General features: G+C 31.2%; 3 protein-coding genes across 4 annotated transcripts in view; all 3 read right to left on the reverse strand.

Moving 5' to 3' along the window:
- LOC105193641 overlaps nt 1–15957 on the reverse strand; it is a 46898-nt gene that overhangs the window by 13303 nt on the left and 17638 nt on the right. Inside the window, exon 8 of the mRNA XM_026138906.2 lies at nt 12778–13201. Coding sequence (XP_025994691.2) covers nt 12778–13201 — 424 coding nt within the window. The remainder of the gene's footprint in view (nt 1–12777; nt 13202–15957) is intronic.
- LOC120358027 lies at nt 442–2217 on the reverse strand. Its single transcript, XM_039450441.1, has 3 exons — nt 2092–2217; nt 1523–2017; nt 442–1437 (listed from the first exon to the last, which is right to left on the reverse strand). The coding sequence occupies exons 1-3, from the start codon at nt 2183–2185 to the stop codon at nt 587–589; spliced, it is 1440 nt and encodes a 479-aa protein (XP_039306375.1). The 5' UTR covers nt 2186–2217; the 3' UTR covers nt 442–586.
- On the reverse strand, nt 442–6172 carry LOC120358026. Of its 2 annotated transcripts, XM_039450440.1 has the most exons (3): nt 5679–6172; nt 2520–4596; nt 442–2284 (listed from the first exon to the last, which is right to left on the reverse strand). In XM_039450440.1, exon 2 carries the CDS (start codon nt 4587–4589, stop codon nt 2568–2570), a length of 2022 nt encoding a protein of 673 aa, XP_039306374.1. In that variant the 5' UTR covers nt 4590–4596; nt 5679–6172; the 3' UTR covers nt 442–2284; nt 2520–2567. The 2 variants fall into 2 exon arrangements, with proteins under 2 accessions (XP_039306374.1, XP_039306373.1); XM_039450439.1 differs by having other exon boundaries at nt 442–4596.

Consider the following 15957-nt stretch of genomic DNA (forward strand, 5'->3'; position numbering starts at 1 on the left):
ATATATATATATATATACAGGTGATTCAAAATAACATATTGGTCCCAAAGCTGGCATATTTGTAATCAAATTCTGAGACAATTTTTCCTTTTGTAAAAATTTGTCCGGAGCTTAGTTTTCAAGTTACAAGAAAAATTAGTTGACTGTATGACGGGTCGGATACAAGTAATAGACAGGGGCGGCGCGACTCACTGTTACACGCGGTTGTTTTCATGAAGCGTATCCTGCGCTCAAATGATTGACAAAAGTCAAGGGGTCAACCACTACTAAGGAAAACGTACAGTGATTGCCGTTTCTGACAATACATTAGATTTTATTGCTGTATTGCTATTGTATTACTCTCGTATTACTGGTAATGCTGATTATTCCCAGTATTTTTATTTTATTTTATTGTATTGCCCTTGGTATTGCCGGTATTGTCAAGTATTTCTAATATATTGCTTTTTTTTTCTTATATTGCTAGTATTGTCTGGTATGTATATGTATAAAATTATATTTATTTTGTTTATTTAAATTTTGTTTATTTTGTTTGTTTGTTTATAAACATTATACAATGTTAATAATGATTGTTAACAATGCAAATAATTTATGTATTTTTTAATTTTTTAAATTCTCTTTGGATTTTTGTACGCACTTCTTTATTAATTGTAAAAGGATTTATGCCATTTAAAGTTATCGGCCCATACATTATAAATTTTTTATCTACTTCTTGAACATCATCTTTCTTTGGCCATCTAAATTCATCTAAATTAGCACATAAAAATTTCATTTTACATGTATATTGTTCTACATGTAACACCCTTCCTATGTACCATCCTGTATCATAATAAACACAGTAATATTTTTCACATTCTATCTTCAATTTTTCACTCGACTTTTCATTTGTATTTGCAATGTTCATACCACGAACTCGATATAATCTGTCATTAGACAATCTATTTTTATTTTGATATATCCAACAGAGTGAAGATTTTCTCACAACATATTTTTTTCCATTAACGTTCACATCTAAAAATAAACCTTTATTACTTTCTGTACAGTTAGTTGTATAATCTCTTAAATTTAATTCTGTTTGATTTTTAAATATTAAAATATCATTTGGCAAATTTTCCAAATCTTCGAAATTTCCGAAATCTTCACTGGCAGATACAATATCTTCATTTTGTTGTTCTATAATATCATCATTATTTTCCTCTTCTTCTTCATTTTCCTCTTCGTCAATTAAATGTCGAATGTTGATCTCTTCAAAACTTTCCTTTATTATTTCTTCATTCATATTCATTTCTAATTTTATTGCAATATTTAGTGCATCATTTTTAGCGGTGTCCAAAATATGTAAAATTTTTTCTGTAGATGGAATTTCATCAGAATTTAAAGTTCTATCTGAAGAAATTCCTAATCTATTATTTTCTTCTCGTGGAAATAGAAATGTATCTCCTTGAAATAAGAATATATTATTAAAGTAAATTGAACTTTTATAATTATGTATAAATTTAATTAAAATATTATGAATTAAACTTACTTAAGTCAGTACTTATGTCGTTTAAAAGTTGCACTCGATTTAAACGTCTCAAAATGCTCAATAAATTAAAATTAGTTATTGTTGAGAAAGTAGATGTCATGGATCTTATTTGTCTGAAAATTTTTTCACATGGTTGACTGCTACATAACCAAGGTGTAAACTGATTATTTTCTCGTAATTTTTCAATCAATATTAATAAACCATGTGCATTTAATTCTATGGACGTGTAAGCATTAGAAGTTATAAAATTTTTATCAATACTGTAGTTATTTTCTTGTAACCACCTTCTCCACAATCTTAAAAAAAATGTTGCGTGCCACATGGAATATATGCGCTCTTCAATTTTTAATTTTTTATTTAAAAAAGAATTTAATATATGTTTAATTAAAATAAGAAATTGTTTAGTACTCTGACTATCTGGAATAGCAGATATTAATTCCGTAACTCGAGGCGCACATAATTTTTCAACTGCATCAAAATTCATCTTATCTTTTGCTGAAAAATAATTTTTAGAATTTTAGATAAATAATACAATATTTCATATATTAATTAAACTAAATTAAACATACGTTCAAGATCACTGTCACATAATAAATGTTTATCTTTAGGAAATTGCTTTATTAATTTTTTCACATGTTCTGGAGAGACAATTTTTGAGCCCATCGGTAAAAATACATTCGGTTTTAAAAATCTTGTTTTTATTTTTGTTCCAATATGAACTGTATCTTGAATACATACTGGTTTTTTTATATCAAATTCTATCTAAAATAAATAATTAAAATAATTCGCACAGGTTGTTACATTATTTTTTAATTAAAGTTGTTAAATTAGTTATATATTAGTATAATTAAATAGTAATATTATTAATATGACAAATTATTCTATTGTTCTATCTTTGCAATTTGAAACAGAAATTTGATTGATTCTAATTGACAACATTGTTAATTTAACAACTTGCTTGAAAAAAAAAAAAAATAGAAATGAATGAATTACTTACCTGAAAGTAAGGAGAATATGGATTTTTAGACAATAAAGGAATTTTAGATCATATTCTCATGGCTTTTAAGCACCTTGTATCACCATCACTTGAAAATCCAGTTATTTGTATATCAAGTTTTTCAAGTTCATTTTTTAAGAACGTCCATCTAGCTAAGACGTCATTATGATTAAATCTATTATCACTTGCAAAAACTGTTAAACAAAATGCTGGTGCGTTATCAATAAGCGGTTGAGCCATGTACACATAGGCATTACAGCCAACAACATATTTTGAAAAGGCATTTTCAATGTCTTTTACAGAATTTACATAAAAATTATTTTTGGGAAATCCATTCTTTTTACATGAAGACACAAAGCCAATCATTTGATTACTTTTAGAATCATATGCTATGTTCTTAATTATTGCGGTTTGATCTTCAGAAATAAATACATTTAAAGGATAATTTCGTTTTATTAAGAACAACTTTAATTCTTTTAATCGAACTATTCCATTGACTATATTACTTTCCTTATCTATTAATCTGTTAATTGTTGTAATTGATGGTAATATATTTTGTAGATTCGCATGTAAAAGTTCATAGAGCATACGACCACCAACAATGAAAATATATAAACTAAAAAGTTTTAAAGGGCTAGTAAATTTGTTTCCATGTTTCTTGCGTTTGATATTCTTCATTGCCGTATCTTTTAAACATTCTAAGAATGAACTTATATTTGCAAAATTGCTTGTATTTTCTGTATTAGCGATACTTAACAAAGTATTTTGTATATCAGGATGGTCTTCAATAATTTTTGTAATAATTTTAAGAAAATAATCTGTAATTTTAGTCTGGGATTCATCAAATGCTTCAAATTTTTTTAGTTTTCGTTGTTGTCTACTTATGGCATCTACTTTTGCATTCTTTTCCATTTGTAGTTGAGGCTCATTATTTAATGTTGCAGAATTATTAGCCTCTTCAATAATTCTGCGTTCGTAAAAATCCGATAATTCTAATAAATTAGAAGTTTCACTGCAATCGGTTACACTTGGACATAATGGTTGTAACTCAGGTTGTAAATTTATCGAGCTGTTTGTCAAAGAAAATGCATTTAATTCTATGGGATTTATATTTGGCGAAATATAAATTTCCGCATTTTGAATAGTATTGGCATTAGTATTGGCCAAACTATTAGTATCAGTAATTTCAGATAAAATATTTATGTTATTTTGAATTTTATTTTCGCTCTGAGTTGAACTCGGAAGTGAACTTGGAAGTGAACTTGCAAAAGAATTGTTATTTTGTACTTTTATAAATGAAAGTAAAGTATTGTTAGGTTTGTTTTCTTTCCTCTGTTTTTTGTTTTTTCTATTTTTCATATGAATTAAAATGTGCTTATTAAAATTAGATAATATCCATTTTCTTCCAATTCCAGAATTTTTTACCGAATATCCTGTGGAAATAAAATCGCAGAAGCAGCATTTAATTTTTGCACAATAATTTTCATTATCCATTATGACCTTTAAATTATCAATTTTTTTAATAAAGTCTTCAATATGTTCTTCACAGTACTCATCAATACATCTTTTAACATATTTTTTAGCCAAATTTTCTACGTGTTCTTTAGCATTATCTGTTTTATTTTCTTTGTCATTTTCAATTATTACTTCCTCTGCTTCTCTTTGCATGTCATGAAAGTTTCTTTTCTTTTGGCTCTTTTCTTTTTTTCCTTCACGAGTACTATTTTTCTCATTACATTTTATACAAAATTTATTTGAAATATTTTCAACTTCCTTGACACAGATTTCCTTTAAATGTAACAGTAGTTTCTTGTGACCATCAAGAATCTTGAAAAGTGATGGATTTCGATGATATATTTTGCCAAATAATTCCACTAATTCATTTTCATTTAAAAGTTTAGTTAAATCTTCTTTTGCGAACTTTTCTAATTCCGCTATAGAAGCATCATCTATTTTCGAAATCGATATAATATTATCATAGCCTGCATAATTTAAAAGTAATTTTATATAACTTGGTAATTTTGTATGATAATTATTTAACAGTTTATCAATAAAGTTTTCAGCTTCCATTTTAAATCTGAAATATATAATCTCGATAATAAAAATTATTTTTTATTACAAATGTATATTTTATTGGAGATCGAAAAAAGTAGATAGAATTTTTTTAGTAAATCGTACTTAACTGTGTGTCAAAGAAACGAACGTATTCTTTCGTAGAATAAACTTGGGTAAGATGGCCATTGTTTTTCAAAATGCAAAAAACGCATTTTTATTTTTATTATTTTTTTAATAATGTTTGACATATCACTTCACTGAATCTTAAAGTTAATAATACTATTGAATTTAAAGAGAAAACATTTATTAGAAATCAAATATTAACAAAATATTATAACATATGCATTGGCCATCTTATCAAAATTTTAAGGAAAAGATGGCCATAGTATTATGGGACAGTTGGCTATACACGTTTCATGTTAAAAACGAAAATATAATAATACTTTCTAAAGTGATAAATAAAACTTATAATTTTATACATTTACTATAAACACGTATATACATATATTTTAAATATATATAATTATATATGATTTAGTTATAATTATACTGCAATAGTAACATGAAAATTTTTAAATTTGATATTGCAATAATAACATAACAATTATAATTCTTTTAAAGTAAGGAAAAAAACAGATTTTTATAATTTAAAAAAAAACAATGTATGAAAAAACAAAGTGGGCCATCTTGGCCGAATTGTAAGAAAAAGATAATCATGGTGTATTTAAATAAATAGTGAAAATAAGAGCACAAATTATAAGTCATGTTACAATTTAGCTTCCTTTATTATATACGTAACGTTGATTATGATAACTTAACAGTAATTTATTCGACGTTATAGCAGCTTTTAGAGGACACATGCAAAACTTTGCAGGTAGTTACAAGTAAAAGTATTATATAATATTCAGAATAAGATTGTTTCGAATAGTATACGTATATAAACTACTGTAAATATTGATTATCTTTCAGAATGACTATAAAAATGCACTATTTAGCAATTACTGGAGAAATTACAGACTATGGCCACCTTTTCCGTATGGCCATAATACCCCAATTTACCCTAATCATTTGCGATATAGGTCTGTCTGGCTGATGAATACTCACATTTTTGTTACAAAATATAGATAGTAATTTTTATTTCCAAACGAAACTCGTCGCTCGTGTTTGTGCGCGTTCGTGTTTGCAGACGTTTTTTAGGTTATTGTTTATCTTTTTGGCGTTTCACTTCTTGCACTTCTTTTATTACCGTACACTACTGTAGAAATACTGCATTAATCTGATATTTATACAATTTACTCAAATATTGTCATTTATTGCAAAGTTATTGCTAACGTATTGCTACGTATTGTTAATGTATTGCTATGTATTGCCATCTATTGCTACGTATTGCCATCTATTGCTACGTATTGCCATTTATTGCTATGTATTGCCATCTATTGCTACGTATTGTTAATGTATTGCGCGTATTACTAGTATTGCCTGTTTTATTTCTGTACTGCCGCAATATATTTATAGAGAAATGTACAATGATTCCCACTAGTGGTTGACCCCTTGACAAAAGTACACGGACAGCACATTCCTATTTAAACTCTCTCTCTCTCTCTCTCTCTCTCTCTCTCTCTCTCTCTCTCTCTCTCTGTTACTTTAATTATGCTACATTTAACTTTTAAGCATATAAGTGGGTCTGGGAGACCTTCCCAAAAAAACTTTACTTTAATGCTATTTTATTTTAGTTAAACAATGAAGTTGATCGATCATAGTAGTCGACAGAGAAGACTTCAAACTTTTTTTCCAGCTAGCCCTAATCTTTTTTCTCATTCCGTTTTCACACAGTAAGCATTCGAAAATCTAGGGGAATTTTCAATATGTGTTTAAGGGTTAACTTGTCAAATTTTGATCTCTGTCATCCGACCGTCAAATATTGGGATGACCGTGAAATCTTCAAGTAAGTTTACATTATTATAATGAATGTACGCCCGCGAATAATAAAATTTAATGCAAATTAGATTACTTAAATATCATTTGCAAGTTAAAAGTAGCACTTTTAAAACGCACAAAAAGGAAAGAAAGGAGAGAGAGAAAAAGACGGGAGGGGATGACCTTTAAAGAAGTTTAAGCACATTTACTTACGCACACGGCAATAAGCTTATTATTTCCACGATGCGACAGTTCAATTTAAATTTATCTTTTATCCAGATCTATCCCTCGAAGTTGTTTCACATTTTACAACATTTACACTATTTAGTCTGCACTTGATCGATAAACGCAGAACTACGCGACAAACCGATCGATCGACTTTATTAATTACTATGAATCACTACTTTGATCACTACAATCATTCGATGCGTTAAAATTACTCGAAGAGACACGTGTTTACGTTATGATCACACCACATGTGTTTACTTAACGATATCAAGCAATTGACTGGATGTTATTGGTTATGTCGTGATAAGAGTGTCAAACGATTGCTTAAAACTAGAGAACCTCTAGGGGAGAAAATTGTCAAGAAGGGTCACGTGACCGACTCTGTGATTGGCTGGGGGAAATGTGCAGATTTTGCATTGCGACGTCAATGCATTGGCCGGCATGCATCACGCGGAATCACCAATGGTTCCTCGCAACGAAGCCTGCTAACGCATTGACGTCGCAATGCAAAATCTGTACATTTTCGCCAGCCAATCACAAAAGTCGGTCATGTGACCTCCTTTGGCGATTCTCTCTCCTAGAGGTTCTCTAGTTAAAATCATAAGTCAAAACGCGGCAATTTAAAATGAAAATATTGATTAATACGATTTACATCAATACAATTTATTAGAAAAATGTTGCAAATGCATGTTTATCATTATTTGTTAAAAATTATATGATCCATAAATGACTTTATCAAAATAATTATTATTTATTTAAAACATTCAAGAAATGATTTTACCAAAATCAATTTTTTTCTAAATATTTTTTTTATTTCTTATTTTTTAATATTTGCGAAAACTGTGAAAATATTCCTCAAAATAAAATATTTGGTTGTCCTGAAAAGGGCAGATTATCCGTTGCTGCAAGAAAATTTCAAGATTTATATCCTTGAAGTTTTTTTCATAATAAATATTCAAAATAATTATCTTGACAAAGTCACTTATGGATCATACAATTTTTAACAAATAATGATAAACATGCATTTGCTACATTTTTCTAATAAATTGTATTGATGTAAATTGTATTATTCAATACTTTCATTTTGAACTGTCGCGTTTTGACTTATAGTTTTAACCAATCGTTCGACACTCTTATAACGACATAATCAATAACATCCAGTCGACTGCTTGATATCGTCGAGTAAACACGTATTGTATGATCATAACGTAAACACGTGTTTCTTCGAGTAGTTTTAACGCATCGAATGATTGTAGTGATCAGAGTAGTGATTCATAGTAATTAATAAAGTCGATCGGTTCGTCGCGTAGTTCCGCGTTTATCGATCAAGTGTAGACTAAATAGTATAAATGTGGTGAAATATGAAACAAATTTGAAAGATAGATTTGGACAAAGGACAATTTTAAATTGAACTGTCGCATTGTGGAAACAATGAGCTTATTGCCGTGTGCGTAAGTAAACGTGCTTAAACTTCTTCAAAGGCCACCCCCTCTCGTCTTTTTCTCTCTCTTTTTTCTTTCCTTTTTGTGCGTTTTAAAAGTGCTACTTTTAACTTGCAAATGATATTTAAGTAATCTAATTTGCATTAAATTTTATTATTCGCGGGCGTATATTCATTATGATAATGTAAACTTACTTGAAGATTTCATGGTCATCCCGACATTTAACGGCCGGATGACAGATCAAAATTTGACAAGTTAAATGTAGCATACTTAAAGTGACAAAGAGAAAGAAAGAGGGAGAGAGAGATTGATTGATTGATTGATTGATTAAATTTTTATTAAAATTCTAAGGCCGCAGCCCTCTAAGAATTTAAGACGACAAGAATACTTCAGTGACAAGAATCAGATGACATAAGTGTACAACAATCAAGAAACAGAGTTAACAAACAGTGATATTGACAATGACAGTAATAAGAATACAAATATTGATAAAGAAAAGGTAATAGTAATTACAATAAAGAAAAAATAGACCTAATAAAAAATAAAAATAAGAATAAACTAAAAATAAAAATAAAAATGCGAAATAAAAATTTTTATAAACTACATTGGAGAAGCAGAGAAACAACAGAATTAGAAATAAATAGCAAACATAATGATAATAATAATGCGAAACAATAGACTCTATATGGGGGATCAAAAACAAAAATAAACCTATCTAAGTTGTGCGTGTAACGCAAGAGATAACGGGGGGTTAGTTGCAGGGCAGGAACAGAAACCCAGCACCGCGCCCTCGGCGTTTTAGGTGATCAAAGAGCGTTTGAACGCACTGTTCGAGGTGGCCCCCCCTGATGACAGGAGGGAGGGCGTTCCACAGTGTGCAAGCGACTGAGCGGAAGGAATTTTGGTATGTGGAAATCCTGCAGAAGGGAATTGCAAGGTCGAGAGAGGCTGAAGGTGAGGAGCGTAGGTGTGACAGAGGGCGGTGGAGAGGACGGAGATTTTCGAGAAGGTACGAGGGGGAGGAGATGGAGATGATATTGAAAAGAAGGCAACAAATAAGGTACTCCCTCCCGTCGTCAGCATTCAGCCACCCTAGTTCGTCATAGTAATCTGAAATGTGCTCATTTTTAAGAAGATCGTAAATAAACCTGATGCAGGAATTTATCAGACACCTGATTTTTAATCGTTGTTGCCCGGTGAGATCGGTGAAAAGGGCCGCACAATAGTCAAAGACTGGAAAAATGAGTGCGGACACAAACCGCGCACGGAGACGTAGGGTGAGGCCATTATGAGAGAGAGAGAAAGAGAGAGAGAGAGAGAGAGAGAGAGAGAGAGAGAGAGAGAAACTTTAAGTAGAAATGTGCTGTCCGTCATTTACTTTTGTCAGTCATTTGAGCGCAGAAGGCGCCTCACGGAAACACCCGCGTGTAACAGTGAATCGCGCTGCTCCTGTCTACCATTTGTATCCGATCCGTCATACGCTAATTCTTCTTGTAGCTTGAAAATTAAGCTCCGGACAAATTTTCGCAAAAAAAAAAAAATTGTCTCAAAATTCAATTACGAATATGCCAGCTTCGGGACCAATATGTTATTTTGAATCACCTTTATGTGTATATATATATTTATACATGTATGTACGTATGTGTGTGTGTGTGTGTGCGTGTGCGTGTGCGTGTGCGTGTGCGTGTGCGTGTGCGTGTGCGTGTGTGTGATAATAATATGAACTAATGCAAATATATATACACTTGTGTGTCCCAGAAAATGGGAAATTATAACAAAATGCTACAGCCGTGATGGTGCGATGGCTAATTCTAACAAAATATCTGAGACATTCATCGTCGACAAGTTAGTTATAACAAAATGCCACAGCCGTGATGGTGCGATGACTAGTTATAACAAAATATCTGAGATATTCATCGTCGACAAGTTAGTTATAACAAAATGCCACAGCCGTGATGGTGCGATGGCTAGTTATAACAAAATGTCTGAGACATTCATCGTCGACAAGTTAGTTATAACAAAATGCCACAGCCGTAATGGTGCGATGACTAGTTTTCACAAAATGTCTGAAACATTCATTATAATTAATATAACTGAACATATTCCAACAGAAGACAAAAAGGAAAGTCGCAGAAGAATTTTAGAAAAACGTGACATTTCTCTTTGTTTGGTGAGAAATAATATCTTGCCTAAATGTAGCAAATTAAACGACGATTCACTGGATCTATTCTTACCCATTGTCAGAGAAACTTTTTGTTTCAAAACACAAAGCGTATCATAGAATACCCAGATATAATTCTAGCTAGTTGTAATAAAAGTATACAAATAACAGGAGGAAATTGTATCGATCACTGGCGTTGTATTTATTTCAACGGTATCAAACTGTATGTGTATGACAGCATACCTAGCTGTATGTATGAAAAAATGGCGTCGAAAGAAAAAAAATACATAAGAGCTCGTTTTCCACAAGTTGTACCTACCGATATAAGTTTTGAAAAAGTTCAAACGCAACCGAATGTTACATTTTGTAGAACATATGCAGCCGCTTTTACAACGAATATAGTCTTAAGAAGAAATCCTTGTAAGGAAACATATTCCAAAGACGTAAAAGTAATGAGATGTCATTTTATCTCTATCGTTACAATAACAAAATTCTTGCCTTTTCCAAGGCAATAAATATTCTTTGAATGAAATATTATTTCAAAGAATATTGTAATACTTTCATATGTAATACATACTCCAGAAAGTATATGTAACATTATTGTCCAAAAATATATACGAGGGACGTTCGATAAATAATGCAACACAATTTTTTCTCAGAGCCGGATGGTTTTATTCAGAATTCAAATACACCATATTGTTCCCCAATTTTTTGGCCATAAAATCCTATTTTTCGAATAATTTTTGTTCAATTCTATGGCTTTACGCCACCTTAATGTGAGAGCCTGTACACTGCCATGGTACTATTCTACTGGTCTGTGTCTAAATCATGTTCTTACTGCATCAATAACTTCCCCTTCTGACTTTCATCTCTTTGGACCACTGAAGGATAGACTCCACGAGAAGCACTGTAGCAATGAGGGGGAAATTATTGATGCAGCAAGAACTTGGCTTAGACACAGACAAGTAGAGTGGTACCATGGCGGTATACAAGTTCTCACATTAAGATAGCGTAAAGCTATAAAATTGAACAGAGATTAGTCGAAAAATAAGGTTTTATAGCCAAAGAATTGGGAAACAATATGATGTATTTGAATCCTGAATAAAACCATTCTGCTCTAAAAAAAAAATGTGTTGCATTACTTATCAAACACTCTTTGTATATGAGTACATAACGTGTATAATGTACTTAAATATTGTTGTAAAATATTACATGGACAGAAATACTGTGTTTAAAAAGCAGTATTTCTCTACATTGTAGGCACATAAACGGAAAAACAATTAAAAAGTTTGGTTGTGTTTCACGAGAGTGGGCGATGGAGAGGCCCAGTCTATATTATAATTAAAAATATTTTTAATGTACCGCCAAAAGAATTCGTCATGAGTTGGCTATATGTTTGTAATGACAAAACTACATGCTACAAATAACAGACGGTTGTCACCGTCTGCAAACCAGAAGAAATAACTACACTACTTCCTACAAATAAAATGATAATCTAGCACAGATTCGCGAAAAATTAGATATCTTTGGATTTTGATGGTTTTTGTGGTGCCGGGCGCAAAGTTGTTTAATTCTGGCTTTGAAAGTAACAACAAAACTAGTAATCATAAAAATTATAAAAATTTGAAATAATCGGATATTTATGATTTTTATGGTCCCGTAAATCGAAATGTTATATGACTGTAGATGTGAAAACCGTATAGATCTCATGACAATATAGACCTCATCGTATGGTAATTTGATTGTATTATCGACAGATCGATATTTTGAATTCTGTCCAAATGAGAGCTATAACCCTTCGGAGTTCGGCTGTCGCTCCAGCAACGCCTTAAAAGTTTTTTGTTAAGATTATATGATTTTTTAAAGAAAAATGAATTTTTATACACCCAACAATACTTCACATTCTTTTTGTTACATAATTGTACTTTTTAAAACAAATAACAATGCCATAATTATTTTTGAAAGTATAACTTTCTTGCATTAAAACGCCGTATTTTATGATCTTTAAAATTTTTTTGTTGCAAAAATATGATTTTTTTAAAGAAAAAGTAGATTTTTTAACAATATTTTACGTAGTAATTTTTTCTTTATAACTTCACAATAAATATCGATTAGATCCAAAATTATACCTTCTCAAAGTTGAATAGGGTCAACCAGACGAAAAATGTGTTAACATACATAATTCTCCGGATGGAACGTGTTTAAGGGTTAATAATGATTGTAGGAGAGAATATATCAGTTTTAATTTGACACTGATATTGTTTTTTCAGTGTAGATATTGTGTTGTTCTAAAAAAATCTAAAAAATGTTCGAATTTTTTTAAATTATTTATAAAAAACGTTTCAATCGATTTTTAAAAAATCTGAGAAGTTTTCTAAAACTCTTATAAAAATGCAGATATTCTGAAAAATTATATAAAAATTTTTACTATAATTATTTTTATACGTATACTTACTTATGCTGTTTTTTATTTGACATTCTGCAGAATTGTTCATGTTGATTACATCTTCCTTTTGTGTTTCATCTTCTGGATATAGAACCAGCATAAATTCCGAACTACCGTGCAATGCGTTCTCGTCATCTTCTTGTAGTATTCTTTGTGATTGTGAATTGTCCGATGGGAATAACATTGCTTCATTTACAATGGCAGTCTGCTTTTTCGGAATTAATTTTGAAGATGATAAAAAATGATGATTTGTTGTACTACAACTCTCCTCTTTTGGGTATTCTTGAATTTTTGGTACACAAAGTGGAGACAGACTCTTTTCTCTTGCTACAAGACGTGACGTAGTATTTTCTTCAATAACTGAAGAAGAGATTGGTTCAATTGCTGCTGTTTTTGCAGTCATCGTTCTTTCTTGGTTTGTAATAATATTTTGCTAAATTTCAAAAAATAATACATGTATGTATTATTTAATTATAAAACCTACCCTTTTAATTATAGAACCTACCCTAGTAGCACAAAATATTAATCCAATATTGAGAAATAATATAAATCTAATATTATATATTGGGTGTAAAATGATTTTCAAATTGGTCCAATATTAAAAAGTGGAATATCGACTCTTATTTAATCGACATTAGAGTTGCAATATTGGTCCAATATTAAAAAATCATGTAAAAACAATATTATATGCTGGGTGTGAATTGATTTTCAACATTGATCTAATATTAAAAAGTGGGTATCGACTCTTATTTAACCAATTGGAGTGGCAATATTGGTCCAATATTGCAAAAAAAATATAAATATTATACATTGGTTGTAGATTGGGTTTTCAACATTGGTCCAATATTAAAAGATTGACATTTCGTCTTATTTGATTAATATTGGAGTTGCAATATTGGTTTAATTTTTTTTCGGACCCAAGCGGTTACCCATCCAAGTCGCATCTCCGGTGAACGTTGCTTGACATGTGTGATTGCTGCGCATTGATCCTTCGTGATAACCTGTGAACACTTTGTGCTGATACATGTATATAACTGGTAGATCAGGTCAATATGCGTTATCGAAGAAATAGAATATATATAATTAAAACACATTATTTATATGAACAAATATAAAATTATAGTTTTTTACTAATTTTACAAATGCGGAATAGTATCTGGAATAACTTTTCTGTTATTTGTTTAAGTAAGAATGCAATTAGAAAATATGTCAATATTGTTTGTTCATTAGGATGTAGATCAAGGGTTCTTCATTTATGGACCTATTTTGTCTATCGATAATATTTACAATACAATTATGGATTCGTAACATTGGCAAAACATTAATGTTTCTTTTATAAACAATATTTGCTTTAGATTGGGAAATCTTGATGAATGCACTTCCAATATAAATGTAATATCGTACAACTATTGACTCGTAACATTGGTAGCACATCAACGTTTCTTTTATAACCAATATTTGCTTTAGATTGGGAAATCTTGACGAATGCACTTTCAATGTAAGTGCAATATTGTACAATTATTGACTCGTAACATTGGCAGCACATCAACGTTTTCTTTTTTTATAACCAATATTTGCTTTAGATTGAAAAGTCTTGGTCAATGCACTTCCAATGTAAGTGCAATATTGTACAACTATTGACTCGTAACATTGGCAGCATATCAACGTTTCTTGTATAACCAATGTTCGCTTTAGATTGGGAAACCCTTACAAAAAAGAACTATTGCTAGTCGTGTGATTATTACACGCGAACTGTGTGATTATTACTGGTGGCTCTGTAATTATCAAGGCGAATATTATTGCTTCTACAATAATTACTAGCAACGGAATACAGACGGATATTATTCGCCTGTTGGGTATCACTAGAAAAACTACTGCAAATGTAATAACTACTGGGACTTAGTTAGGTGGTGCGATGGCGTACGGATGTGGATATGGAGATACAGTAAGGCTGAGTACGAATGTAGTAGTATATTAGGAAGAATTAGGAAAGTAAAGAGGTATGAACTAGAGAAGTAGAATAGAGAAGACGGATAATTGGTGGCAGAATTAGGGGAAAAGAATTTGTGGTGATATTGAAAGATATAGGAGGAAGGAACAGGAACAGGGCGGACAATGAGGCGGGAGAATCTAGGGGCACCGGTAATAAAGTAGCGGAATGAAACAAGGAAGGTAAGGAAAATGAAAAGGTTGTCGGTTAGGTGCAAATAGGAAGAGTGTTAGGAGAAATGTTAGAGGAATAAGACGGTAGAAACAAAAGCAAAAACAGCTATAAGAAAGATAATGTGACAGATAGTGCAAGGAATCTGGCAGAATGTTTTATGCCATGGAGAAAGAAGGACATATTATAAATGAGAAAATGAATAAATAGAAGGAGATTGGAAGGAATATATAGAGGTACGGAGACGGTAAAAAAAGTAGTATAGGAAAGAAATAGCGAAGGAAAATGTATATTAGAATGTAAGATAGGAAGAGAATCAGGTATAGATATAGGTATCGATATAAAGATTGTGGAAGTAAACGTAAAGGAAATGGAAAATGTAAAGGTATAGACAAATGTATAAATATTAGGTGTAGTACAAAGAAATCCATTATTTTTGCATTAAATTTAAGGTTTTATTTAGCATGATCCGATTTAGATCAAATATGTACCATTTCGTTCGATAACTTGTTGCCATTTTGAAGGTAATTTCATTATGCCTCTCTTATAGAAACTCTCGTCCCTATTGGCAAAAAACTGGGACAGTCGATTCTTCACAAGTTTCTTTTGAGGCAAATTTTTCACCAGCAAAATTGGCCATAGACAAGAACAGGTAGTAATCACTTGATGCCAGACTATAAGGTGGATGCATAAAAATCTCCCAACCAAGCTCTTAGAGCTTCTGGCGAGTCACTATCAATGTGTGTGGCCTGACAGTGTCCTGATGAAACATAATTCTTTTTCTATTGGTCAAAGCTGGCCGTTTCTGGGCAATTGCTTCCTTCAGACGGTCCAATTGTTGACAGTACAGATCCCAATTAAAAGTTTGGCCGTAGGGGGCAGCTCATAGTAGATGATTCCCTGCCAATCCCACCAAATACATAGCAAAATCTTCCTGACCGTCAATCTTGGTTTGGCAACCATTTACCGGTCTACCGCGATTCGACCACCACCGTTTTTGTTTGACGTTGTCGTAAGTGACCCACTTT

This window comes from Solenopsis invicta, chromosome 6 (assembly GCF_016802725.1).
Source record: "Solenopsis invicta isolate M01_SB chromosome 6, UNIL_Sinv_3.0, whole genome shotgun sequence".
NCBI lineage: Eukaryota > Metazoa > Arthropoda > Insecta > Hymenoptera > Formicidae > Solenopsis > Solenopsis invicta.